We start from the raw sequence: 25,262 nt of genomic DNA on the forward strand, positions 1-25,262 counted from the left end.
GCTTTCTGCTCTGCAACACGATGGCCCCCTTTGTGAGCCTTCTCCTCCTTTGATGTCCACTTCCCTGATACAGTTTTCAAAAAATTTAAGTACTTCTATCTTTTAAAAACCGGGATACAGCCCATAAAAACCCGCACAGGGCTTTCTGGGGGCAAAAAGGAAGAAGGGGTAGGGGATGCCTTTGCTCCTATTCCCTTGCTGTGCTTTCCCTCACCGGCAGCCGCAAACGGGGCTGGTCACAGGGTTTCCCACCACGTGCATGGTCGGTTTTGGGGCGAAGGGGGGGGTTGCTGTTTTCTTTGTTGTTGTTGGTTTTGGGTTTTTTTTGGTGGTGGTGGTGGTGGTTGGGTTTTTTGGTGGTGGTTTTTTTGGGGTTTTTTTGTTTTTTTTTTTTGGTTGGTTGGTTGTTTTGGGGGGGGGGGGGGTTGTTGTGGTTGTTGTTGTGTTTTTTTGGTTTTTTGCTTTTGCTTTTGCGTAGGGCAGACGCAAGCGCAAAGCAGCGTTTCCCTTCTGTGCCGCTTTCTGTTTCTGTTCTCCAGCTGGCTTGAAGTTTCTTTTCCCCGTCGCTCCCAGCTTGGAGGCGGCTTCCACTCGCTCCCTACTGGCTCCTGGCCGTGCTCTCCCAGGGCTGGGGCGGGTTCCGCGCACGCAGCCGGGACCGGGACGGGGACCGGGATCGGGACCAGGAGCGGGGATCGGGACCAGGAGCGGGGATCGGGACCAGGAGCGGGGCCGCCGCCGGTGCGCAGCCGGCCTCGCCATGACGGCGGAGGAGAAGAGAAACCTGCGCTGCTACAGGCGGTACATCGAGAGGATCCTGAACCCCGTCTACATCCTGAGCAACATGACGGACTGGATGTCGGACGGTGAGAGCCGGCAGCGCCCGCTGCCCCCAGCCCCGCGGGTGGGAGGGCCCCGCTCCCCGCCGCCTCCCTCCAACCCCTTCCCCCATCCCTCACTCTCTGCCTGTGTCGGGCTCTTGCTAGAGATGAAGGAGAGAGTGCGAAAGGAGGAGGAGAAGGGGGTGACGGCGGCCGCCGCGCTGTTCCTGGATACCGTGCTGCTGCTGGAGGCGGAAGGCTGGCTCCGGGGCTTTCTGGACGCCCTTGTTGCAGCAGGTCGGTTCCCACTCGCCGGGTGGTTTTGTCCGCTTCTCCCAGCCCTGCCAGAGCCGCAGGTGCCGCCCGCGCTCAGCCGGGAGCTGGGCAGAGCAGCCCAGCGCACCCGGGATGTGCGGGGTCACCACGCTGGCCATGGGCTTCTGCCACACCAGGGTATTGCCACACCAGGTGAGATGCAGTGGGAAAAGGCAGGTTGACGGAAATAAAACTGTTGGAAAGTGTGGGGAGGCGCCCGTGTGCGAAGGAGCTGGATTTGCCAGCTTTCCTCTCTGCATGTATATTCTATCATAGATTCTTGTTGGTGATATATTAGATATCTTGAACCCCAAAATCTCATGCCATAAGCCACTTCTGGTTTAATTTCCTCACTGTTAACTATTAATAGTTATAGGACCTCAGTGAACAAATATTACAAAATTTCTTATCGTTTGGACATAGCCTAGTCTTCCCTTAAAGCAAATAATAGGTCCAGAGCAACTTTTTACCAGCCTGTGATAGTCCTAATTTCTGAGTTGCAAAAAATTCTTCCTTGAACGTGCTGATAGTGTTCAGTTTGGTGTACATTCAGCAGGAAACTGAAAAAGTTAATTTGCTGATTTCAAGTACTAACCCCAAGTACTTGTTAATTGGGCTCGAGGCTAGAATTTGGGATTAATCTTATTTTTGGCAGATGCAGCAGTAGGCAATAACTAGTCTAAAGACACGGTGGTAAGTGTATACATCATTCTCCTGCTCCTCCAAAAGAAAATAAGGAGTTAGGCAAATTCCTTCTGTGTACCCACAAGTTCCTCTGGGACCCAGATCTGCTTTTTTCCACCCCTCAAGCAAATCATACAAGTCTTTAAAATATGCTTCTCTGCCACTATCTTTTCCAGGACAGCTATTTGATGACTGTCTAGGCTGCAGGTGTCTGCAGTGCTGTCTGTTAAGGACTGACTTGAATCTAATACAGCAGGGATTTTTGAAGAAGGGGGAAGCCAAGGACAGGACTAAAAGATAAAGGGCTGGTAAATAAAAGGGGACTAAAGCAGCTTGTGATTCTGAATAGTGTCCTGTGCTGTGGAAAATCCTCTGAAAGAATATCATGGACTGCAAGGATCCAAGGATTGTATGATCAAAAGACAGGGGTGGTTATGGTTGCTTGAGTGATGTGACCTGTAACATTCTGTAACTCTTTTTCCTATTTGCAAGCGTTACTGTTCCTTTAGCATAGGGTTTTTTTCATGCTAGACATACAAAGAAACCTATATTCCCTTTTTCTAAGGGAAAATAGTCACTTATTAAATAAAAATTGTTTGTGATTCACCTAGATTTTCATCATTTATTGGGCAAAATAATTTTAATTTCTCCAGTGTGGCTGAGAAAGCAGGGGTTTTTTCAGCTTGTTCCTACCTATTCTAGCTGGAGATTGAATTCATAGTAACAATTTGTCTCTTTTTCTGAAAGGTTACACTGGACTGGCAGAAGCAATAGAAAACTGGGACTTCAGCAAACTGGAAAAACTGGAACTGTACAGACAGCTGTTGAAGCGGATAGAAGCAACAATGCTAGAAATTGACCCAGTAGCACTCATGCCTTACATAAACACATGCCTGATAGAGAGGGAGTGTGATGAGATCCTGCAGGTATGGTAAAGTCCTGGTATTTGCTTATTTTTGCTGCAGAGAAGTGCTGGCTGCCTCACCTGTGGGATGAATTGGTGCCTGTGTGATGGCTGGCTGGGCAAGGAGGATGGCTGGCTACAGTCCCCTGGGGAAGGACTTTCTTTCCTCTCCTTAGAGGAGGCCTTGCTGTGTGGCTGCAGCATCCCACAGCAGTGCTGTTTGCATTTCTCATTCTTCACCCCTCTGGCTTGGTGGACAAGGAGGCATGCAAAAGGATGGCCGGCAGGGAGGCAGGATTGGGTGGCTTTGGCATTGACAGTGCTCAGCCGTGTATCTTTGTGGAATCCAGTCTCACATGAAGAGATCTCAGGGGCTCTGCAAGGTGCCACATTGCAGGGGAATGGGTGCCTTGCTATGCCTTTGAAATAGGCCCCTTTCTGGAGCATTCACACTCCATTAACGCTCCTAAAAATACAGATCAAAGTAGACAAAGTGGCATTTGTGTGTTGCCTACATTGATTCTTTCTTGTCATGGGATTTGACAGATTCTATTACCTTAACTGTAGCAACTACTAGAAACTTTGTGTAGCTCTTTGGGTTTCGTCAGCACCGAAAGGTAGGGTGAAATGGAACTTCTGGTCTGAAGTCGTTAGCTAAATGCTGTGTCACGGAATTTGATAGCGTTTTCATTGCCTTTGGACGTGAAGCTGCCATACTGCTACCCAGTTCTAACTCAGTGCTGTTATCAATGACTGATAATGAGTGATGTTACCAATGATTTACTGGTTAATAATAAGTACCAATGCCCTCTGAAGGAGTGTGTAAGGTGTTCTCACTTCTTACGACTCCCGAGAAGGTTGGTTTGCAACTTTTTTATTTTTAAAGTGCTCTTTCTCTATGGAGGTACATAACGTTTGGAAAGCTATGGCATCTGACCAAACGTCAGGTCTGCCATGAATTTTGTAGCTTTGTCTTTCCCTATTCTGGAATGGAATCATAGAATCATAGAATCAGCTGGGTTGAAAGGGACCTCCAAGATCATCAAGTCCAACCCTTGATCCGACACCGCTGTGGTTACCAGACCATGGCACTAAGTGCCACATCCAGTCTCATCAACCTCCAGGGACAGAGAATCCACCACTTCCCTGGGCAGCCCATTCCAATGCCTGATTACCCTTTCTGTAAAGAGTTTCTTCCTAATATCTAACCTAAACCTCCCCTGGCACAGTTTAAGACCGTGCCCTCTTGTCTTGCTGATAGCTGCCTGGGAGAAGAGACCAACCCCACCTGGCTACAACCTCCTGTCAGGTAGCTGTAGAGAGTGATGAGGTCTCCCCTGAGCCTCCTCTTCTCCAGGCTAAACAACCCCAGCTCCCTCATTGGACTTGTGCTCGAGTCCCTTCACCAGCCTTGTTGCTCTTCTGTGGATCTGCTCCAGCCCCTCAATGTCCTTCCTGAACTGAGGGGCCCAGTTCAGTCTCAGAGGTTTATGGCAGATACAGCTTATTACAAGGACCTTTCCAGATGAAAATTCACCGATTATCTCTGTGATGTTTCAGAGCTTGTGAATATTTGAGCAAGTAGCCTACCTATTGATGTAGTCCAGGTAAGTTTAGTATACAGCTAGGCTGGCAGAATTGAACCAGCGGTAGGTAAATGACTGAATTTTATTGGAAAAGCTTTTATTCGGTGAGGAGGAAATGCAATTTTCAACTGAACATCAAACATAACAAATCAACTACCAAGCAAAGAACGGTGCTTTTGATCACTCAGAACCTACAGCAATTTCTGTTTTTGCAGATTTGTGAATACAGAAGCAAAGCAGCGGGGATAACTAAACTCATTGAATGTCTCTGTCGCTCGGATAAGGAAAACTGGCCGAAAAGTCTTCAGCTGGCATTGGATATGGCAGGGTATTACAATGCAAGTGAACTGTGGAATTTAAGAGAAGGTAAATTTTGAATTGTTTTTATGATGCTCTTTTCCTGTTCTTGTACCAGACGGATGAATTTTTTTTTCAGGAGAATAAGACCAATTTAAAAGGATACCGTTGGACTACCTTGCTTATTGTTGTCTAAAAATAAAATCCTTTTTAGAATGTATTTAAAATTTCTCTTATGTAATATGAAATACAGGTATTATCCTATGAACAGTCAGAAATTAGTTTTTTGAGTATTTTTCCTCCCATATGATTAGGAATAATGCCTTTTTTTGGTCATCAGAATCAGACAGCATAGAGTCTGAAGACATAAAACTAGCAAAACAGTTATTTTCTTCCTTCTCTTCTTCTGTATTTCCCCTTTTGCCATCTTTTTGGTTGCTTGAGTTGCAATAGATGCAATATTTTCTGATAAAATTTGATTAGTAATTTGATAGTCTAGAGATCATACAATTTTTTCTTTGACAAATTGATAAGCAGCCCTTACCAAGTGGCTATGTCCATATTTTGTAAAAGTGCAGAATTGCCTGTCATAAGATTTTGCTTTTGTCATTGAATTTACCTTACCCTACTTGAAAAATACTGATAAGAATAGCCTGCAGCACGAGAGAGTTTAGAGCAGAATACATTATTTTGCCACAAAATAAATTATTTTAGATAAATTGGACTGTATTTCTTCATACCTGTATTTGCTGTCTCCCAAACCCTAAATGTTTGTTTAAATTGTTTTAAATTAATGAATTAATTAATTAATTGACTGGGACAAGCTATATTTAAGTGATTTCTTAAGCAATATTTCTAATTTTTAAATGTTTTTATTGCTGTAGTCAAAGGGTGTAATTTCTTATCTGGAGATTTGATTATTATATATGTATAAAGTTATGTACACACTTAATAGATTTCTAAATAATTTTACATGTAAAATAATAGATAAGAATAATACCTATATGTATATAGATATTATTTTATGTAGCTGGTGGCTATAGATATTATTTGGTTGACAGTTATATTTTATAAGTTAAAGATATCACTGTCTTTTGGGGAAGCTTCCTGTAACGTCCAGCTTAAAAAAGCCAAAGTCAGCCTGTTGAAGAAACATTGTCTATACTGGAAGCATTTTCCTGGTAGTGGTTAAGAAGCGTTGCTAGTAGAAGCTAACTGCAGATATTGTGTACTTTCTGGAGCTGGATTGGGGTGCACATGTGCTTGTTCTCCCTCTCCAAAAGCAGCACTATCGTGATCATGTGTTTTGCTTGCAAAGAAACTCTTCATGCAAAGCCCAGGGATGGTTCTTTGAGAAGGTAATAATTATGGGGTCAAAGAAAATTTTAGCATCTTTGTAATCTCCTTCAATTATAGTGTAAGAGAAAGAATGGAGATAGTCTTACCAATTCTGGGTCCTTTCAGAAGGTGAGGAGAAAGGGAGAACAGAGCTTTGAATTTACAAAGCTGCTTTGAACTCCAAAGTATTTTTCATGCTTGTGGTTAATGTCCATGTTACACAGTGTTGTCTTGTCAGTAAACACAGAGGATATCACTTTCCTCCCAAACTATTATCTCCTTTGATTTTTAATGGATAGCTACACGTTCACCAAATATGTGGTTCTTTTAAACCCAAGATTCTCAGTGCTATCAATATTCCTTTAAAGGGAGCCTGGATGCAGCATCATTTTATGTAGTCTTTCTATGCCAGTAACCAACTCCATCACAACAAATACAACATTTTAATATCAAAAGGATCAACAATATGCTTTTTTCCCCCCGATTATACAGATAATGGCAAAGATGTTGATGGTGAAATGACAGGTGCCTCTGAGAATTGCTTTGAAACCACAATAACATTTGCTGAAGAAGCAGAATGTGATAATAATCTCAGTGAAAATCTTTCTTCGGGTTCAGGTAAGACTTAAGAATTAAAAACAGTTTGTGGTTGGTATTCTCCATTTCATTAGACTCCTGAAGGACACGGATGTGGTGTGCCACAAAGGAAGGTACTGAGGAACTAGTACGAATCTCTGACTTGAGTTAGCTGTCTTCTGTTTTAATGCTTAAAGGATCTCATGCTGGGCATTGCAAATGTTAGGGGTTGCCTCTCATTTATCACATTTCTAGTGAGCAGTTCTTCTGTCAGCTCATTATCAAAAAGGTCTCCAAACACCAGACTGTTGTCGCTGCACCTCTTCTCTGTATAACTACTTCACACATGATGAGATATTAACCGAGCTGAATGTGGCTGTAAAGGATCTGTGCAGTGGCTGTCATATCTTGTATGGCAAATTTTGCTCCACCAGTGGTTTCTAGTTCCTGTTCCAGAAGTGCAAACCCTCTGAAAAGACCACAATTTCAGAGAGTAATAACTTCAAAAGTCTGTAGAGCAGAAGGCTGGAAGGAATACTGTGCATACATTTGGGGAAAAATAATCCCTTGTGGGTTTTTCCTGAGTTGAAAAAAAGGACAAGATTAAGTGAGAGTTGTCAGCCAAGACCTTTAAATTAGTTCATTTTAGGAAGCACAGTTGAGAGGTAAAAAAATCATGCCATCAAACCTACACAAAATTCATGTTTGGTGCATCTGTCCTGTTAAAAGGCTGCCAGAGAATGCTCTGGATGGACTGCAAGGGCTCTTCTACCTCTGTCATTTTACACAGCAGCTGTATGGGGCACAATATATTTTATGCATTTCTGTTGTAACACTCTTCACAAAAACATGGTTCTTTCCTAGGAATGGTCCATCAGTCTTCATCTGTTTATGAACCAAAGAAGGCTCGAACCTACCAGATTGAACTTGCACAGCCTGCTATCAATGGGAAAAACACATTGATATGTGCCCCTACAGGTAGGATGATACACATTTTTTAGAAAGATTCTCTTAGATAGCTATGAAGGATAGGGAAGGGTAAGGGGTTGAGTCAAACTTTTTCAGCTATTTATATTTAAAAGCAGTCTTGCTTGCAGTAGATCCATATCTAACCTGAAATTAATAGCCATGGGCAGCACAGAGACTGAGCAATTCAGGTATTCCTCTTGGTACTTCAGTGCCTGTATTCAGATTTCCATGTTCTGACTTCCACTTTCTCAGTCTCTGGTGTGGATTTTTGAGGTAAAATCAGTCACTGACCTTTGCAGACATTTAAGAAATTTGACTTGCAAGTTGAAGGAAAAATAGGACGAGTTAGCCTGAGGCTCCCCTGTTTTCTCTACTGCAATGCCTACAACATCAAGACAGCACAGAAATTTCGCAGTAGCTCAGGGCTGAGTTAAGAAGATTGAAGTTAGCAGGCAAAGAGAGATCAATCACCTTTCTTTGCACCCATGTTTTCCATGTTGCTAGCCTGATTTTCCCCTAAGCCCTGGAGAGACAGGGACAAAGAAGAACTCTGGATGGCCTGCACAGTGAGCCTGAGTGCCAAAGGAAAAGAAGCGTGTGAGGAGCAAGACTGCATGGGGAAGGAAGGAAGCTGAAAGTGCCCAGTGTCCATACCATAGTCTGGTTTGATGTAAGAGCAGAACTAGATTCAGTGATTTCGAAGAACTCAAATACAACTGCAAATGGGTATTAATTTCCCTCTGCTTAGTGGTCCTTACTGACTGAGACTGTGAGAGAGAAAGAGACAATTACTCACCTGAATAAGCAGCAAGCATGTGTTCAAAAAAAAAAAAGAGAGTCTGGAAGTGTAACAGCCCCCTTGTCAACTCCACTTTGTTACAGGGCATCTGGATGAGACAAGCTACTGCTTACAAATGCACCCTTTCATATTAGTGCTTTACCTTTCATGTTTTTTGTTTAAAGGATCTGGAAAAACTTTTGTGGCGCTTCTGATTTGTGAACACCACTTGCAAAACGTGCCCTCTGGAAAAAAGCCAAAAGTTGTCTTTCTTGCAACCAAAGTGCCAGTGTATGAACAACAGAAAAATGTATTCAGACAGCATTTTGAAAGAAGTGGGTAAGTGCAATTCTACCTGATGTCTTCCTCCACAGAAAATAAAATTCCCTTTAGGGAAGTCTGCTATGGCAGACTTTGTTTGGAGAATCTGAAGTCTGCTTTTGAAAAGTTTAAGCACTGGTTGTTGCACATCTATGGAAATGGCTGAAGTATCTGTGCTTATCTCTGGTAAAGGGTGAAGTGTATTCTGTCTTGAGATTCCTTTCATCCCTGCTTCCAAAGATGAGGCAGTTCTAGGCAGCAGCAGTGAGATTCCTCTTGTCATTCTCAGAGTCTTTCTTTTCCAAATGGAAGGAACCAAACTGCTTTGATTTTTCAACCTCTAGTCAGAAAACGAAAGTCCATCTTTCAGATGGGACTGAAAATTGCTTAGAGGGGTATTGACAACCTATAGCTTCTGACTTTGAAGGACCTGATTACTGAACATCAACATATATCTCCTTATAGCTTATAAGAAAAGGAGACTGCTGAACAGAAAACAGTCCCGTGATGCCAGACCTATACAGAAAAGGGATGTTACATGAGAACTAACAGATGCACCTTAAATATACAAATTCATCACTCTTCAAATCTAATATATTTCAGTTAATGGTAGTTGAAATCCAGTTGCTTACCCTCAGCAGTTTCCTATCTCAGCTTCTGTGGTCAAACTGCCTGCTCTCCAACTATTTGACATTTAGAACTTAGTAACTACCTTTCAGGCTTGCTAGAAAGTCCATTCTTCTAGCTTTTTTTGCCCTGCAAGATACCTTTTTTCATACCCTGTTTTTTGCATCTTCTTCCCAGATATTCTGTTCAAGGAATATGTGGTGAAACAGTTGCAAATGTGTCGGTAGAACACGTTATACAGGACAGTGACATCATTGTGCTCACGCCCCAGATTCTTGTGAATACCATCGAGACTGGGATCCTTAGCTCTCTCTCCATCTTCACTCTGATGATATTTGATGAGTGTCACAACACCACAGGCAACCACCCTTACAATGTGTTAATGACCAGATACCTGGAACAAAAATTTAACTCCTCTGCAAACCAACTGCCTCAGGTAAGGCCCGTGCTGTCAGACGGGGTGGAAACATGAAAGAAAAGTATTTTGCAATGCAGTCAGCAAAGCCTGAAGTCTTTCTTGCCTTTTGTGCTGATCCAGTTCAAACTTCCATTTAACAATGGCTGCAAATTGGAACAGTAGCATCTGGAACACTTCTTCAGTCCTGGACACCTCCAGGCTTTCTTCCCATGTTACATCTTCTCTGCAGCTGCCGAGGACTGTTGAAGCATGACAAGGACTGGAGTATGTGAGAGCAAACAGGAAAGCTAAACCGGAAAAAACCATGTAATTTAGTAATCTTCTTGTCACCTCTCCATTGCTGTCTTCTGTGACAATAAAATGGAGCCACTGCCTCTCCTGGCAGGAGGATTTCATCCAGCTGAGAAGACAACTCTTAATGAATGCAAAGGATGGTTCTGGGGGTGGGTTTGCTGTTTCTCTGTGTGATAAACACTGACAAATACAGTTGGTTATGTGTACAAGTGGCTGGATAATTTATTTTAAGTTTAAATACTTTGAGTGCCTTGGAGAGGGCACAAGTGCAGACAAGATTTCGCTCTCAAGGTTTCATGCTTGCCTCTTGTTTACTTCTGTTACTTGTTTTATTATCTTGTATTTGAAGATGGTGGCAATTTGGTGACTGGTAATAGTGTCCCTGTTTTTATTCCATTTGTGACAAAAAGAGCAACCACTGCTATTCGTGTATGTGCTCAGATTGTAGGTTTAACTGCTTCTGTTGGAGTTGGTAATGCCAAGAACATCAAGGAAACTATAGAGCACATATGTACCCTCTGCTCCTACCTTGACATACAGGCCATATCCACTGTCAGAGAGAACAAAGAGGATCTGCAGAGATTCAGAAACAAGCCAGAATCACGTAAGCACACTTCAGTTTTATTTTCCTGTGAGATGCAAAGCACCATGATGAAGGCAGCTATCCAATTCCCCTTTTTTTAGATTAAGGTAAAAGCTTAAGACTAAGCTGGAGCTTTGCTTTCTGCTAGCTTGAAAAGAGTTTAGGCTTGCATTTCATTGTTTCCCTGCAGTAAGGCAGTGCTCACTGGGCACATTTTCTCTTTGCTGTAATCCACATTCTCTGTTTTTATTCCAGTTCTGCCAGTGAAGGCTGGGGGCAGTTTCTTTCTGTGCAACTACAATACTCACTAACAGTAAACCTGATTGTGATTGCATACAGCACCATAGAGAGAATACTTCTAGACAAGAATTTGTTCTGTGCTGCAGAAAATGTTTTACTTACTTAGGCCACTGACTTTTGTTTCTTGTCTCTAGATGTCAGATGGGTTAAAATGCGAGCTCAGAATCACTTTGCAGACATTATCTCAGGTCTGATGTCTGAAACAGAGGCGATGATGAGGAAGATTTACTCATCAGGTAATTTACTCAGAGGGTAAGATTCTGTAATATGCCTGTACTGCAATTCAGTATTTGATTATATCACTGTGAATCCTATAGCTGCTAGAACAGTCACTCCTTTTCCACTTTCTTTCTACTTAATTTTTAACTTGCCTTTAACCAATATTTCCTAAATAAGAGATTACAGATAGGACAGTCAACTATTTTCCTGTTATATATGACTAGTTCGACAATCAGAAATCTTTTTGCCCAAATTTCAACCTGTGTTTCATGAGCTAAGAATGGTGTGCTATTGACACTGTCAAATCCTTCTGAATTAAAGAATCTGAAATAAAGGGGCTTGCATTCAAAATGCAATGAGCTGGATTTCTTGGATGAGAGGGATCTGTATGTTCTTATTTAAATATTTCTGCAACTCCTTCATACCTAAGTCTGCCTCTGTTAGGAAAACAAGAAGGGTCACAGTTATGGCACTACTTTGGATGTTGTAATTTCTTCCTTATAGCAAAAGTTTATTTTCACACTTGCTGCTCTGACATTTCTTGTATTTTCTTTGACCTCTGAGTTGCACTCATGAGTTATTTCTAGGGGTGCCCTATCCACCTATTCTGGTCAGCATTCCCTCCTTTTTATGCCTCTGGGTTACCCCTACTTCCACTGTTTACCAGGTCTCCATTATTTTCTACTGAAAAGCATCTGAGGTAGTTTTCTAGAGTAGGATCTGTGGAACATGAACAACAACATGGCCACCCAAAAAACTAAACAATTGTCAGTAGGATCCCAGCTTCAGGAGCTATAGTGCAAAGAGGAAAATGCATGACTGTGAGAAGATCATTAAGTCTCGTGATCTTGACACCTAATTCTGCAGTCCTTCAGAAATAAACTGGTCTTTTCTGCTTTTGCAGAATTCTCAAATGGTATCCAGTACGTGGCTATTATAAAAAATTTGAGCTGAAGGGGTACAAAGTAGAGACCCATGGATGGCTATGCTCAGAATCAGTCTTGGTCTCTCCCGCTTTGAATTAAAGGATATTGTCTGTGCTTAGACTGGCTTTAGCACACTGACTACAGTGCCTTAAGCCTGTTTGCCTCAGTTTTAGATTTCCTCCCCTGCCCTCTACTCCACTTTCCAGGTATTTGAGAGTGAACTATATTCTGGGGTAGGAAGAGAAAATTAAAAACTTCACCCAACAAAAAACCCCTCCACTCAACCAAAAAAAAAACCCAAACAAAACAACCATCCCAAGAAACCCCATCAAATAACAAATACAGTGAGAATTTCAAAGTTCACTTTAACTTAAGCAAACACTTCTGAAGCTTATTTGTGCATCACAGTTCCTCTTGTATGAGTGCCATTGGCTTCTCCCTCTGTGGACCCTCTGATTACTGAAGTCTGTGAAGCACTCAGGCAGAGTATGTAGGCAACAAACAGTTACTGCCTAATTCTGCCTCAAGCACAGGCCCTTGGATAATATGCTTGTGGACTTTTTGACAATGAACTGTTGAGTAGCTGGTAATTCAAGGAGCAATGCACATGCAGGTTTTTGAATACCGTAGGCTTCTTATAGGATGTGAGCTCTAATTTTGTTGCCAAAGTCTCTGCAGATGTGTATATGTACACAGATCCTCAGTTGAATTGTACTGGATTAATTTTAGCCTAACATCTGGGTATATGTTGAAACACAGGGAGTGTAGAAGACACAGACTCTTCACAGATGGTTCTCAGAGGCATGACAAGAGGCAGTGGGCACAAACAGAAATACTTAAACATCAGGAAGAACTTTTCTGCTGTAAGATGGTCAAACACTGGAACAGGTTGCCCAAAGGAGTTGAAGTCTCTGTCCTTGGAAGAGCTCCAAGTCCATTTGGACATGATCTGGACGGACCAGCTCTAGGTGATCTGCTTTAAGTAGAAGGTTGAACTAAAGGTCTCCACAGATGCCTTCCAGACTCAGTGGTTCCATGATTGTATCGTGACAGTGTTCTTCTGCATAGGCTTTTCAGAGTCAACATTAATGGGAAGTGTGTTATTACTTACTAGTCAAGATGAACAAATGTTTTTTTTATCTCCTCCTTTACTAGATACTATCTCCCAAATCAACAAGAATGATTTTGGAACACAGAAATATGAACAGTGGATAGTTCTCACTCAGAAGAAATGCAGACTGTTGCAGCTGGCAGATAAGGAGAAGGAGAGCAACATTTGTAGAGACCTTTTCATTTGTACCGAACACTTGCGGGTAAGTGTGTATCTTCTTTCCTTCCACACAGAGGTGGAGTCATTCTATTCCTTCTGATACACTTAGAAGCAGGGGTTGAACCTGAGTGCTTTATTTAGAATCATAGAATATGCTGAGGTGGAAGGGACTCATCAGGACCATTGAGTCCTGCACAGGACACCCCAAGAGTCACACTATGTGCCTGAGAGCCCAAACTCTACTTGAATTCAGACAGGTTTGGTGCTGTGACCACTTCCCTGGGGAGCCTGTTCCAGTGCTCAACCACCCTCTGGGTGAAAAACCCTTTCCTGATATCCAAACTAAACCTCCCTTGACTCAGTTTCATGCCATTTCCTCCAGACCTGTCACTGGTCACCAGAGCAAAGAGATCAGTGCCTGCCCCTTTGCTTCCCCTTGTGAGGATGTTGAAGACTGAAACAATTAGACATAGGCTAAAGCATAGCATGGAAGACTTGTGCCTTAATATACTCTCTAAGAACAGATTAATGCAGAAGAGACTTTGTAGTGCTTGTGTTGTCATGGAAATGGAAGAACATCACAGGTTTGTAGTACTTAATCTAGGTAAATAAAATCTGTGTTCATCCTGTCCCATGAAAAATGAGGTTTAAATGTGCATGTCTCTTTCTGAGCAGAAATTCAACGATGCTCTCATTATCAGTGAAGACGCACGCATCGAAGATGCTTTAGCCTACCTAAATGAATTTTTCACAAATGTGAAAAATGGACCATATACAGAGTTAGAGAAGCAACTGACGGACAAATTTCAAGGTATTTCCCACAGTACCTGTGACAATTGCAGGGGAGAAGAGAGTTTATGCTAGGATGGTCCAGGTGTTTTCTTCAGAGTAAGTGCAGTTGTTTTTCCTGAAATGGCACTTTTCAGAAGATCTAGTGTCTGTGTGGGTGCAAATGTAGTGTTAGAGTAGGTGGGGGGGGACGACTTATTTTCTGGGACTGCAAGCCTCTGGTGCAAGAGCTAAGAAAACAGTAGTCATTGTAGCTGGATGCTGTAGTAGGTTCTTAAATGCCTGACCTGGAGATAAGGCAGCAGTATCCTTCCAGGTGGGCCCCACAAGTACAGCAATACTCTATAATCATGGATGCTGGCATCATTAGATAAGCCAACGTACAATGATCAGTGCACTGCCTGGCCTTCTGTCCAGTGCTCCTGGATAAATCCCAGGCTTCTGGGTAGAAGCAGGGGGCCCTTGTACCCTTCTGATTGAAAGTCAGAGGTGGCACTGTTCTCTGCCTTCTGATTTAGTTAGCAGTGGGCTATATTCCAGCCTGTGTTCTGGTGTGTTGCAGTGTTGATTGCAGTTTTAAATCACTGGGCTGTCTGCCTTTGTGTGTCCATTTTTTCCTAAGGAGAAATAACAGTGCTCTGTGCAAGAACTGATTTTGTTTTGTTACTGTGTTTTGATGCACAGTATATCACAGAAGTTCTCCTGTCAGTTTGCTACAAAATGTGAGAAATTCATAATTTTGTTCTTCCTGGGGGTTTTGTTGCATTTAACCAACAGCTTTCTCTGCTAAAAAGAGAAGCTAAAGAGAATATGTGTGGTATTTGAAAGTAGGTTTGTGTGGGAGTTCTGCTTTCTGAATTAAAGGAGCTTAATTATTCAAGACACCTCTTTTTTTTCTTTCAGAGAAAGAACCAGAACTGACTGCCCTTTCAAAAGATGAATCAAATGAGAATCCCAAGCTGGAAGAGCTTGCTTCCATCCTGGACGAAGCATACCGCTATAACCCACAAACTCGCACTATTCTCTTTGCCAAGACAAGAGCCTTAGTAGCTGTAAGAATTCCATTTTAAAGCTCCTAAAGTGGGAAGTGGGAAAACGTAATGCCTCATCTGTTACCCTTCCCATTTTGATCTGAAATAGAAAAATATGCATATATTTGATCTTCCTAAATTTATCTTTTTTTTCTTTTTCTGAAAACTATGGCGCAGGGGTGGTGTCTTTCATCACATCCTACTACATGTCACAGTTGATTGTTAAGCCACCAGATTTTTACTTTAGGTCTAAAGTCAGTTTTAACAAGATGTGTTACGAGAGTTTTGGCTTTAATGTGGCAGTGCTATAAATCAGCAGCTCTACTCTGTTACTGATGGCACGTCAGGAGGTATTTATACATTTTCCAGAGGATTTGTATGGGCGTAAAGGAGGTTTGTGTCCTAGCACCTGTTTTTGATCAAGAAAAAGGAAAGACTCTGTAGAGCAGATGTTCTCTGGACTCTTCTTATCACTGATCTATTTCATACTTGGCTAGGATCAAGGATGTAGGCTGGATGACCTTTTTTCTCCCTTCCAATGCCTTGTTCCCAGAAAATGTTCATGCTTGAAGTAAATGTGCTGCTAATCATTAGCTCCAGTAGCTTTAAAACATTTACTGCAAGGTATCATTAGTCTCTGGCTACTGTCAACAGATTTATCAGCTGAGAGACACAACCACATGTTTTATCCTTGGGTATAGACATGCTGGACGAATTGCAAACCAGAAAAATATTAAAGGCAGGGTAAAGTCCAAGCTAACAATACCAAGCAGCTGCTGGCAGCTTTTCAATTCAGATTTAAAAGCCTACCATGGCTTGGCTGAATTTTGTTCTTCTGTAAGAGCAGTTTGGAGGTGCTACTTTCACTTCGTAGTGAGAAAGTCCAGTTTGTAAATAGCAGCTCCTTTCCTCTGATCCCAGAGGTGTAGCAGTCAGTGATCTGTTTGTTTATAAGAGAAAAAGGCACACTTTTTAGCAAGGAAAGGCTTATTGCCCTCTAGCCAGCCCTTAAAGTTGCAGGAGTAGGAAAAGTGGAAATCAGCTGTGGCATGGTTCAATCTGGCATCACAGCTGTGACCTTTCCTTTCTCACCTATTATAAATATTCCCTCCTGATACACAAGTTCCACCTTCTTTTCTGCTTTTAGTTCTTCTTTTGGAAGTATTAATTTTCTAGGCAAGCATAGGCAAGCTCTACCTGTCTATCTCAAACAAGCATTTAACCTGGACAGAGGATCTAACTCCCTGATTTGCTTTACAGGCTTTGAAGAAGTGGATAGAAGCAAACCCTCTACTTAGCCACATAAAGCCAGATGCGTTGATGGGTCAGGGAAGAAAAGAACATAAAACAGGTACACAGATTTGCACTGAGATATAACATAGGTTAAACCTATGGAGGCTATGCTGCTAAAATGGTTCTGCTTTTCCTGTGTTCATCTTCTGTGCTCTTAAACAGAGGAAGGTCATGCAAGTTTGCACTTGTGTTCTTCATATCTAGAAGACCTTTAACCAATCCTAAGTAGACCCTTGCCTTTTCTATCCAGAATCTTTAGTTAAAGCAGCAGGAGCACTGTCAGTGGCCCTTTTCTGCAAGATTCTTTAGCTAGTTCAAAAGCAGTTTAGAAAGTTCACTATCATGGCTTCCTGTGATTAATTCTAGTCTTTTCCCTGTTCCTTTTTATAGATTCCTCTCTTATTTTGTGTTTGATAGAACAAAGACATTTTAAGGTAAACAGAAGTTACAGCCAAAATGCTTTATCTACAGCTTAAGTCAAGAGTTAGCTTGGGTTTTAACTAAGCTGTATGGGTCTCTCCAGTAAAGATCAGCTGGGTGTTTTGTCTGAAATGGTGTTTCCCAGGATGACAATTCCTGTGACACAACAGCAGCAATCCCTGCTCAGTGGGTATAATACATACCCAGCTGCATATGCAAACTTAATGTAGTTTTCCAGCTCAAGAGGACATACTAATTTCTAATCACTTAAAGAAGAGCAAATGCAGGTATCTTGCTCTTCAAGACAGGAACTCTTTAGTGCTTTTTTTCCTGCCATTGTTCTTTGTTACTGTAGGTATGACCCTGCCAATGCAGAAGGGTGTGCTGGATGCCTTCAAAACCGACAAAGACAGCAGACTGCTAATTGCTACATCCGTTGCTGATGAAGGCATTGATATTTCTGAGTGCAACCTTGTTGTGCTCTATGAATACTTCGGTAATGTCACCAAAATGATCCAAGTCAGAGGTATGGAATGTTAGAGCTTTTACTGTAGAAACCTGTTTGGGCCTAGAAATGGACATGAAGTGCTACTGAGTGGCACACTGCAGTAGTATGTGCATGTCTTGCTGTTGTTCTTCTGTGCCCCAGAGCAAAGTCAGATGAATGATGGGACATAACACATTTGTTCGTGGAGCCGCATCCTTGATGTCGTGTGACTTTTCTTTTGCCAGGCAAATTAGCCATACTGCACTAGGTTATTGAACTGTTGAGGACTGATACCTCAAGTAGATAATTTTACAAGTAAGCAAAACTATGGCTGGAAGAGCTGTAGACAGAAATAGTGCAAATCGTTCTGTGACAAAGGACTGCTGTAATGGAGTTTAATGTATTGCCTTGGCTTCTGAAGGCCTTCCCCTGCCCACTTACCAACCCAGCTCCTCCAGGGTACCTGAGGCCTTCACATGTGCAGACCTCTAAAATTTAAGACCAAAAAAAGGCAAAAAAAAGGCAATATCTTGGCTTGTCCAAAGAAGTATGTCAAGAATTTGGTCTTGAATTTTGGTGATTTTACAGTATGGCCAGTGGAGGGGAATGAAGAGCCACATTAAATACTCATTTCTGCTTAACATTCCTAAACAGCAGAAAACTGCCTAGTCATTCAAGGGTGGATCTGAAATATTTTATCCTCTCACCCAAGTAGTTAACATTGTGACTTGACAAGAAGTGATCTCCATTGCACTCGGTCTTCTGTTTTCAGGGTTTTTGTCCTGTGATTTTCTTATTTTTGTCTTATAAGGAAATAATTGGCCCAGAATTCACCTGGGTGAAAGGATAGTGTTTATTCATAAAAAGCCATAAAGAGTCCAAAGGAAATGGGTTATATCAGTTTTAAACCACATACAACCATGATTTTTGTGGAACTGGAGCTCGAGAGGAAATGTGAACACTTTTTATAAGTGAAATACTTCTAAACTGCTATAAGATCCCTGTAGTTCTTAGTTTGCCTGTGTATCAGCAACAAAAACCAGGCAGGCAGCAGTCAGCTGGCAGAGATGGCACTTGCTTTGTTGTCTCTTTTCTTGTCAGCACTGTATATCCAGTTTCTCAGGTTTTTGTGATATAGAGGTTTGGGGGTTTTTTAATAGACACCAATTAGCAAGGCAGAAAACTAATAAATAAGACTGAGATGAACTTCTTCCCTTTATATTTTTATTTTACACCACAAGAAGAAAGCAAGATGCTATACAATAATTGAATTTTAAAGCATGCCTGAATCTAGCTGAGGGAGGCCACAGAAGCAGGCACTACAATACTGGCTGGGGGATATCCATGAGGATACCTGGAATGAGACATCTTGTTCTGGTTTGTTATTGAAGAAGAAAGAGCTGAGAGACTGTTTTTTAGAAGTAGCATTACCTGAATCTGAACACTGGAAACAAAAGCAGCCACGCAAAAGGCTCTTATGGCAGAGCTGCCACATTTGCAAATGTTGTTAGGAGTAACTAAAGAGAAAAAATGTGTTGCTGTATAGGTCGTGGAAGGGCAAAAGACAGCAAGTGCGTCCTTGTGACAAGCAAAGTGGAAGTGGTTGAGAATGAAAAACAGAACCGTTATAAGGAAGAAATGATGAATGCAGCTATTGAAAACCTGCAGAACTGGGATGAAACAACATTTGCAAGAAAGGTTTGTGATTTGTGCTGTTTTCATACTCAAATCTCACAGGCATTACCTATTGAGCCTTCACCTGTCTAGGGCCAAGTAATAACCTGAGGAAAGTGTTCACTGTATTTGATTTCAGACAAAGGCTAGATCAGCAGAGAAGGCACAGTGTATACTGCTCGCTTGCAGAATGTCAGCTGTAGTGTAACTGCAAAAAACTTACAAGTTGAGGTAGAATTTATGACCTGTTGCTTATGAACAGAGAAGGACCTGTGGGTGATGTGACAGTTGGAGGCTGTCTTGGGCACGTGTACAAGGATGCTGTGCTGTTACGCAGCCAAAAATCAGAAGGGCCAAAGCCCAACTAGAACTTCATATGGCTACTGCTGTAAAAGACAATAAAATGTTACTGTAAATACATTAACAACAAAAGGAGGACTAAGGAGAATCCCCATCCATTACTAGATGTGGGGGGAAGCATAGTGACAAAGGATGAAGAAGAGACTGAGTTACTTAATGCCTTGTTTGCCTCAATAAGACCAGATATTTTGGGGATACCCAGCCGCCTGAGCTGGAAGACAGAGATATGGAGCAGAACGAAGTGCCCATAATCCAAAGGGAACTGGTTAACAACCTGCTACACCACTTAGACTCACACAAGTTTGAGATGTGATGGGATCCACCCACGGGGTACTGAGGGAGCTGGCAGAGGAGCTCAGAGAGGCACTTTCCATCATTTATCACCAGTCTGGGATAACCAGGGAGGTCTCAGGTGACTGGAGGCTGGCCAGTGTGACCACCCATCTACACAAAGGACCAGAAGGAGAATCCGGGGAACTACAGGCCTGTCAGCCTGGCCTTGGTGCCAGGGAATGTCATGGAACGGATCATCTTGAGTGCCATCACCTGTCACGTACAGGACAACCAGGGGATCAGGTCCAGACAGGATAGGTTTAGGAAAGACAGGTCAAGCTTGACCAGCTTGATCTTCTTCTAGGACAGGGTGACCTGCTTGGTAGATGAGAGAAAGGGTGTGGTTGGTGTCTGCCTGAACTTTGGTAAAGCCTTTGACACCATTTCCCACAGCATTCTCCTGGAGAAGCTGTCTGCTCATGGCTTGGGTGAGTGCACTGTTCATTTGATAAAAAAATGGCTGGATGACTGGACCCAGAGAATGGGGGTGAATGGAGTTAAATACAACTGGTGGCCAGTACCAATGTTGTTCCCAGGGCTCAGGGAAGACCGGAATAAGCCAGTGGCAGCCACTCCAAATAAAAAGGCTTTATACACAGTTCTGCCATATTCCCTTGGACTTACAGATTTCAGAGACTGAGCTGTGCCCTCTGGCCTTGGTGAAATTTCTTCTCCCACCTCCAAGGGTTGGTATGGCTGCTTCCTCTCAGAGGATTCTGTTTCTGCATTTGGTTCCCAGCTCCAGTGGTTGTTTCTTCTTTCTCTACCTGCAGTTTCTGTGGTCTCATGCTTGCTTTCCAAACCACGAGCTTCCCAGAGCAGCAGCACTACCTGTGCTGCAGGGAGTTTCACATGACTTAGTCTTCACACAGACTTAAGAGCCTTACAAGCAGAGAGGTCATAAGAGGCTAGAGGGGAAGGAGGAAGAGACAGCATACATGCTGTCCATCACATAGTCTTATTCTAGTCCTACATTCTAAACCTGGCAAATAATACCATGTTCTTTCTTTGGTATGAGTTGCTAGAACAAGGCATGTTTTATTTTGTTTTGTTTGCTTTAATTAATAGGTTCCTAGATGTTACATATCCTGAGTCATGTTCAAGCTGACATTGGGGCTTCTCTTAATTTCATAATGATCTTGATTTTTATTTGTTAATAAAGATACGTGACCTGCAAGTGAAGGAAAAGGTATTACGAGATTGCAGGAAGAAAGAAACTATAAAACATGAAGTAGTGGAAGGGAAAAAAAATCTTCTGTGTGGAAAATGCAAAGCCTATGCCTGCTGTACAGATGACATCAGAATTATAAAGGTATGGAAACATATCCATGAACATCAGGGAAGTCAGCATTATTGAACCAACAGCATTGGTAATCAGTGTGGGAGTTTGCTATGTTGTGCAAACTGGACCAGAAAAGAAATTCTGAATAAATCAGTAAACCACAGGAAGAGGTGTGACTTCGATATATTAGTTGATGATGTCTAAGGTGTGCAAATATATATGGCAGGAATCACTTCAGTTTTCCTAAGCCCCTTTGAAACTGACGAATTTTGTGGAAAACCACCTGATCTTCAATTACATAACCTATTAGTGTTACTGCTGGATATTTACCTTCCTGATTAGTGTAAGATTGGAAGTCTCCCTGCAGTTGAGAGATTTCTCCCACCATTTCTGTCAACTGAAAATTACCCACACAAGGTACCGAGATCAGCTCACTGTTTAACTCCTTGGCTTCTGAGCCAGTTTTCAGTTTTGAAAAGCAAGGTAAACCCTGGTTTCACAAGAGGAACCCTTTAATTCTTCTGTATTATTTTGTTTTCCATTCTTTAGGTAATTCACATTGCTTCTATGTATCTTACAGAGACATTCTGATTGTACTCTTTCTGAACATCAGGATGTTTTCTGTAGACCAAAGAAGGCAATACTCTCTACAATGGAAAGTGATGATCATGGAAGAGAGGCTTTTCTGGGCACTTTGAGCCTCTATAGTTCTGCAATTTGTTCTCTTGAAGGTGCTTCTATTTGTCCTGCTCTTAAAAGTGCAGTTGTGATGTGTTAAGAGGCTTCAGGCCACAGCTGAGCATTACAGAGTGTTTGCCTTCAGGCACTTCCCTTATTCATCAAGAAAATATTTTTGGTTTTACCAGCTGTTTTTGGAATGTAGAGGAGTTCACTACTCCTCTGCACAGGCAAGATGCATGAGCAAGAAGTTGGGAATAGCTCAGCTTTGTGAAAACCTAGTTACATTTCTTTGGCAACTCTCAAGGGGTATCTAAAGCACCTCTGACTTTTACTTCATTTTATGCTGCTGGCTTATCACCTATACCTGTGCAGATTGATCCAAGAGCTCAGAAGACTCATCAGTAAGAGTTTTTGCTTAGTACTCTGCAAATAACCCCTCAAACCATTTTAAATAATGCCTACAAACTGAGTTCTGTCATAGTTCAGCCTATATATTTTATGGAAGATGCATTTTCAGGAGGATCTAGCATTTTCAGACTCCAGCACAAATTATAAATATGCTTTAAAGTACGGTTTTTAATTTCTGCAGTCTTTGATTATATATGTTATAAGCATCAACTGTAGCTCCTTCATCTTGTTAGGGCTGTTTTTTCTACCACTCCAAAGTAATTGCATCACCCCTCATGGAAAGCAGGAGTCTCTCAGAGTTGTCCATTGTCTGAATAACTCTCTTAGTTTTATGCACAAGGCATAAAACCATGCAAGCATGGTTTCCTAAAAAGCTTAGTAATTTCAAATATATATAAGCTGGTGACTGGTTATACAAAGCAATTGTTTTTGGTTTTGATAAGCCTAGGCCTGGGCCCTGGTATTCAATGGACTGGGGGAAAAAAGAGCAATGAGCGAAAGGGGCTGGAAGGTGAGCCTCCTGCATGACAGGAATCACCTTAACAGGGAAAACATACTTGAGAAGGGAAGAGGAACATCAGAAAAAAATGAGGAATGTTGTTTCTACTACTAAGTACTTCTGCCATGTGTTGTTTCAGGACTCTCATCACACTGTCCTAGGAGATGCATTCAAGGAGCGTTATATAATGAAGCCTCACCAGAAACCACGTCCATTTGATGTTTTTGAGAAAAAAAGCAAGATGCATTGCCAAAAAACTAATTGCCAGCATGACTGGGGGATCACAGTGAAGTACAAGACATTTGATAATCTACCAATCATCAAAATCAGAAGCTTTGTAGTAGAGGACATTGAAACTGGGACACAGATGGATTTTCAGAAATGGAAAAATATTAATTCTTCTTTGAAGAATTTTGATGAAGAAACATCCAGCTGAACTCCTCATTTTAATGAATATATCACCCTACTGCACTCAGCTGAAATACTGGATGATCATTTTTCATGTATAAAAGACTTTGTTCTTTATGCTGATATGCTGAGCCCCTTGTCCACGTCTAACTGGACTATAAAATGCTAGTATGGCCACTAAAAAAAATTTGCTATATAATGAAATATTTCACTAGAAGTTTCATGAGAAGGATAAACATGTGCCTAAGTATCTAGATCTGAATTCTTGTGGCTATGAAGCTGGTCTGAAAAAAAATAAGATCAAGATGAACGACTAACATGAAACATCTAACTTTAGGTGACAGGCCACAACTTCAAGAATTTTTGTGTGAAGCAGCATATTCTTTGTTACTACTACTGGCTGGATTACACCTCCAGGCAGACAATATGGCTTACACGTACAAACACTTTAGGCACTATTCTAGCTACTCTTAAAAAAATTACTTTTAATGTTATTTATATATATATATTCCTTCTCTCTAAAAGATACAAGGACTCCCTGAAACAACATCTCAGCCTTGGCCATATTGATCACCATAACTGGTCTACTCTGGCCTCCAATCGGGAGGTCTGGAGACACACCATCTATAACGCTGCTGTTGCCTTTGAGAACGCAGCAGGATCACCCTTGAGGAGAAAAGACAAGGCAGAAAGAATTGAGTCTTGCAGAATATTCCACCTAAGGAGTCTTTCTGCTGTGCCTTTTGCAAGCGGACGTGTCTATCTTGTATTGGCCTCATTAGCCACCAGTGTGTTTGTAACAAATGTGGGTAGAGCCCTCCCCAAATCTTCATTTGTGAAGCCTGGCCATGAATTCCTTCTCTCTAGTCAGATTCCAGACCTTTCTGGGAAAAATGGAAATTGCTACAATTATGAAATATTGTTATATTTGTACCCTTTAAAGCACCTGCTGATTCTACACATTTTCAATGAGGTTAATATTCAGTATTTCTGGAACCAGGAAGAAAGACGTTTGCAGTTCACTTTATGCATTTGATAGTGTAATAAGGTATGTATGTAGAAGAATTATGTGTCCAAAACACCCGATCTCTGAAAAAAAACCAAAACCCACCTTGAAAAGGAACATAATTTAAGAGTCCAAAACCAGTTTAAACTACCTAAATCCTAGTCAGTGAGGCGTGCGTTCTGTTAAAAGTGTTGTGTGGCATTAAAAGCAAAAGAACTTTTTAAGCACTGCTTCACGTTCCACCCCAGTCCATGCCTTTTACCGTGAAAGCTGTATGCACTTCGAACAATGAATAAAGATGATTTATGTTTGGATAATGACTTCCCTCCAAAAATAATAGGAACAACAGATTTTTGAAAAAGGCCATTTTAGCACTTTCTAATTAAAAGTACTTGGAAAATCACAGTCCTTAAGTATCAGTTTGCTCTGATTTTTGGCATAAAAAATAATCAGCCCTAAATTTCACAGCTTAGAGTAATAACTACTGGGAAGTTACAGAATTTGAGAAGTTTTGGTATTTTTCTATTCTTTGAAAACAAGAATTTCAGTCTAAACTTTGCAGCTCAGCCTAAATAAGTAATAAAGGTTGATGGGGTAACACATTAATTAGAATTCAAATTGATATAGCAAGCCTTCCCTTCAGTACACAGTGAGGATGGGAGGGTGGGGAAGAACACCAGCACTCTTTATCTGACCTTTAAGAACATCTGATTTTTTTTTCATTGAACCCAAAGTTGCATATTTATTACTAAGATTGTGGCCATATTAACAACTCTCTGTTAAGATGCTTCACAGAATCACAGAACAGCTGAGGGATCTCAGCTGGGAAGGATCTCTAGAGGTCATCTTGTGACCCAAGGCAGTTTGCCCGGGACAATGTCCAGACAGCATCTGAACATCTCCAAGAATGGAGGCAACACACACACACACACACACATACAGGCTCTCTCGAGCAGTCTCTTCCAGTCAGTGCTTGGTTCCTCAGCGTGAAACAATGTTTGCTAATGTTCATAGGGAACCTCCTGGGTTTCAGTTTGCGCCCACTGCTTCTTGCTCTGTCATTAGGCACCACTGAAAAGACTCTGGCTGTATATTCTTTTGTGCCCTCCATTCAGATATTTGCACACAAACAGTGGAGATGTCCCTGAGCCTTTTCTTCACTGGACTCAACAGTCCTGGTTCTCTCAGCTTGTCCTCAGGAGAGATGCTCCAGATCCTGCAACGTCTTAGTGGAGGTCTGTTTGTTGTAATCAAGCAGGTACAGTGCAATCTCTATCCCCTCCTTTAGTCTCTTTGCTTCTTTCAGAACTATTTAAATAGTTATTTTTTATCCAGAAAAATATCCAGAGCTGACTGCACTAAAAA

The 25,262-nt window shown here is 41.7% G+C and overlaps 1 protein-coding gene and 1 long non-coding RNA gene across 2 annotated transcripts in view; both read left to right on the plus strand.

The window, feature by feature from the left end:
- The window catches only part of LOC127480705 (uncharacterized), a 62,531-nt gene extending 38,231 nt beyond the window's left edge, over window positions 1-24,300 (plus strand). The window contains exon 2 of the long non-coding RNA XR_007908000.1: window positions 23,572-24,300. This is a non-coding gene — a long non-coding RNA (uncharacterized LOC127480705). The remainder of the gene's footprint in view (window positions 1-23,571) is intronic.
- On the plus strand, window positions 516-24,300 carry RIGI (RNA sensor RIG-I). Its single transcript, XM_051809093.1, has 18 exons — window positions 516-866; window positions 987-1,118; window positions 2,568-2,746; window positions 4,526-4,676; window positions 6,438-6,563; window positions 7,386-7,499; window positions 8,454-8,607; window positions 9,394-9,652; window positions 10,370-10,532; window positions 10,946-11,047; window positions 13,112-13,269; window positions 13,902-14,037; window positions 14,919-15,067; window positions 16,307-16,397; window positions 17,115-17,285; window positions 18,793-18,944; window positions 20,776-20,925; window positions 22,623-24,300. The coding sequence occupies exons 1-18, from the start codon at window positions 761-763 to the stop codon at window positions 22,917-22,919; spliced, it is 2,790 nt and encodes a 929-aa protein (XP_051665053.1). The 5' UTR covers window positions 516-760; the 3' UTR covers window positions 22,920-24,300.
- Window positions 24,301-25,262: the final 962 nt, after the last annotated feature.

This window comes from Manacus candei, unplaced genomic scaffold (genome assembly GCF_025592945.1).
Source record: "Manacus candei isolate 608988 ecotype Guabito, Panama unplaced genomic scaffold, ASM2559294v1 h1tg000074l, whole genome shotgun sequence".
In the NCBI taxonomy this organism is placed as follows: domain Eukaryota; kingdom Metazoa; phylum Chordata; class Aves; order Passeriformes; family Pipridae; genus Manacus; species Manacus candei.

Coding starts and splice junctions, on each gene's coding strand:
- RIGI (XM_051809093.1), top strand. CDS start 761: ATGACGGCGGAGGAGAAGAGAAACCTGCGCTGCTACAGGCGGTACATC. Junction 10,533..10,945: donor CAGAAACAAGCCAGAATCAC/GTAAGCACACTT, acceptor TCTTGTCTCTAG/ATGTCAGATGGGTTAAAATG. Junction 13,270..13,901: donor TTTGTACCGAACACTTGCGG/GTAAGTGTGTAT, acceptor CTTTCTGAGCAG/AAATTCAACGATGCTCTCAT.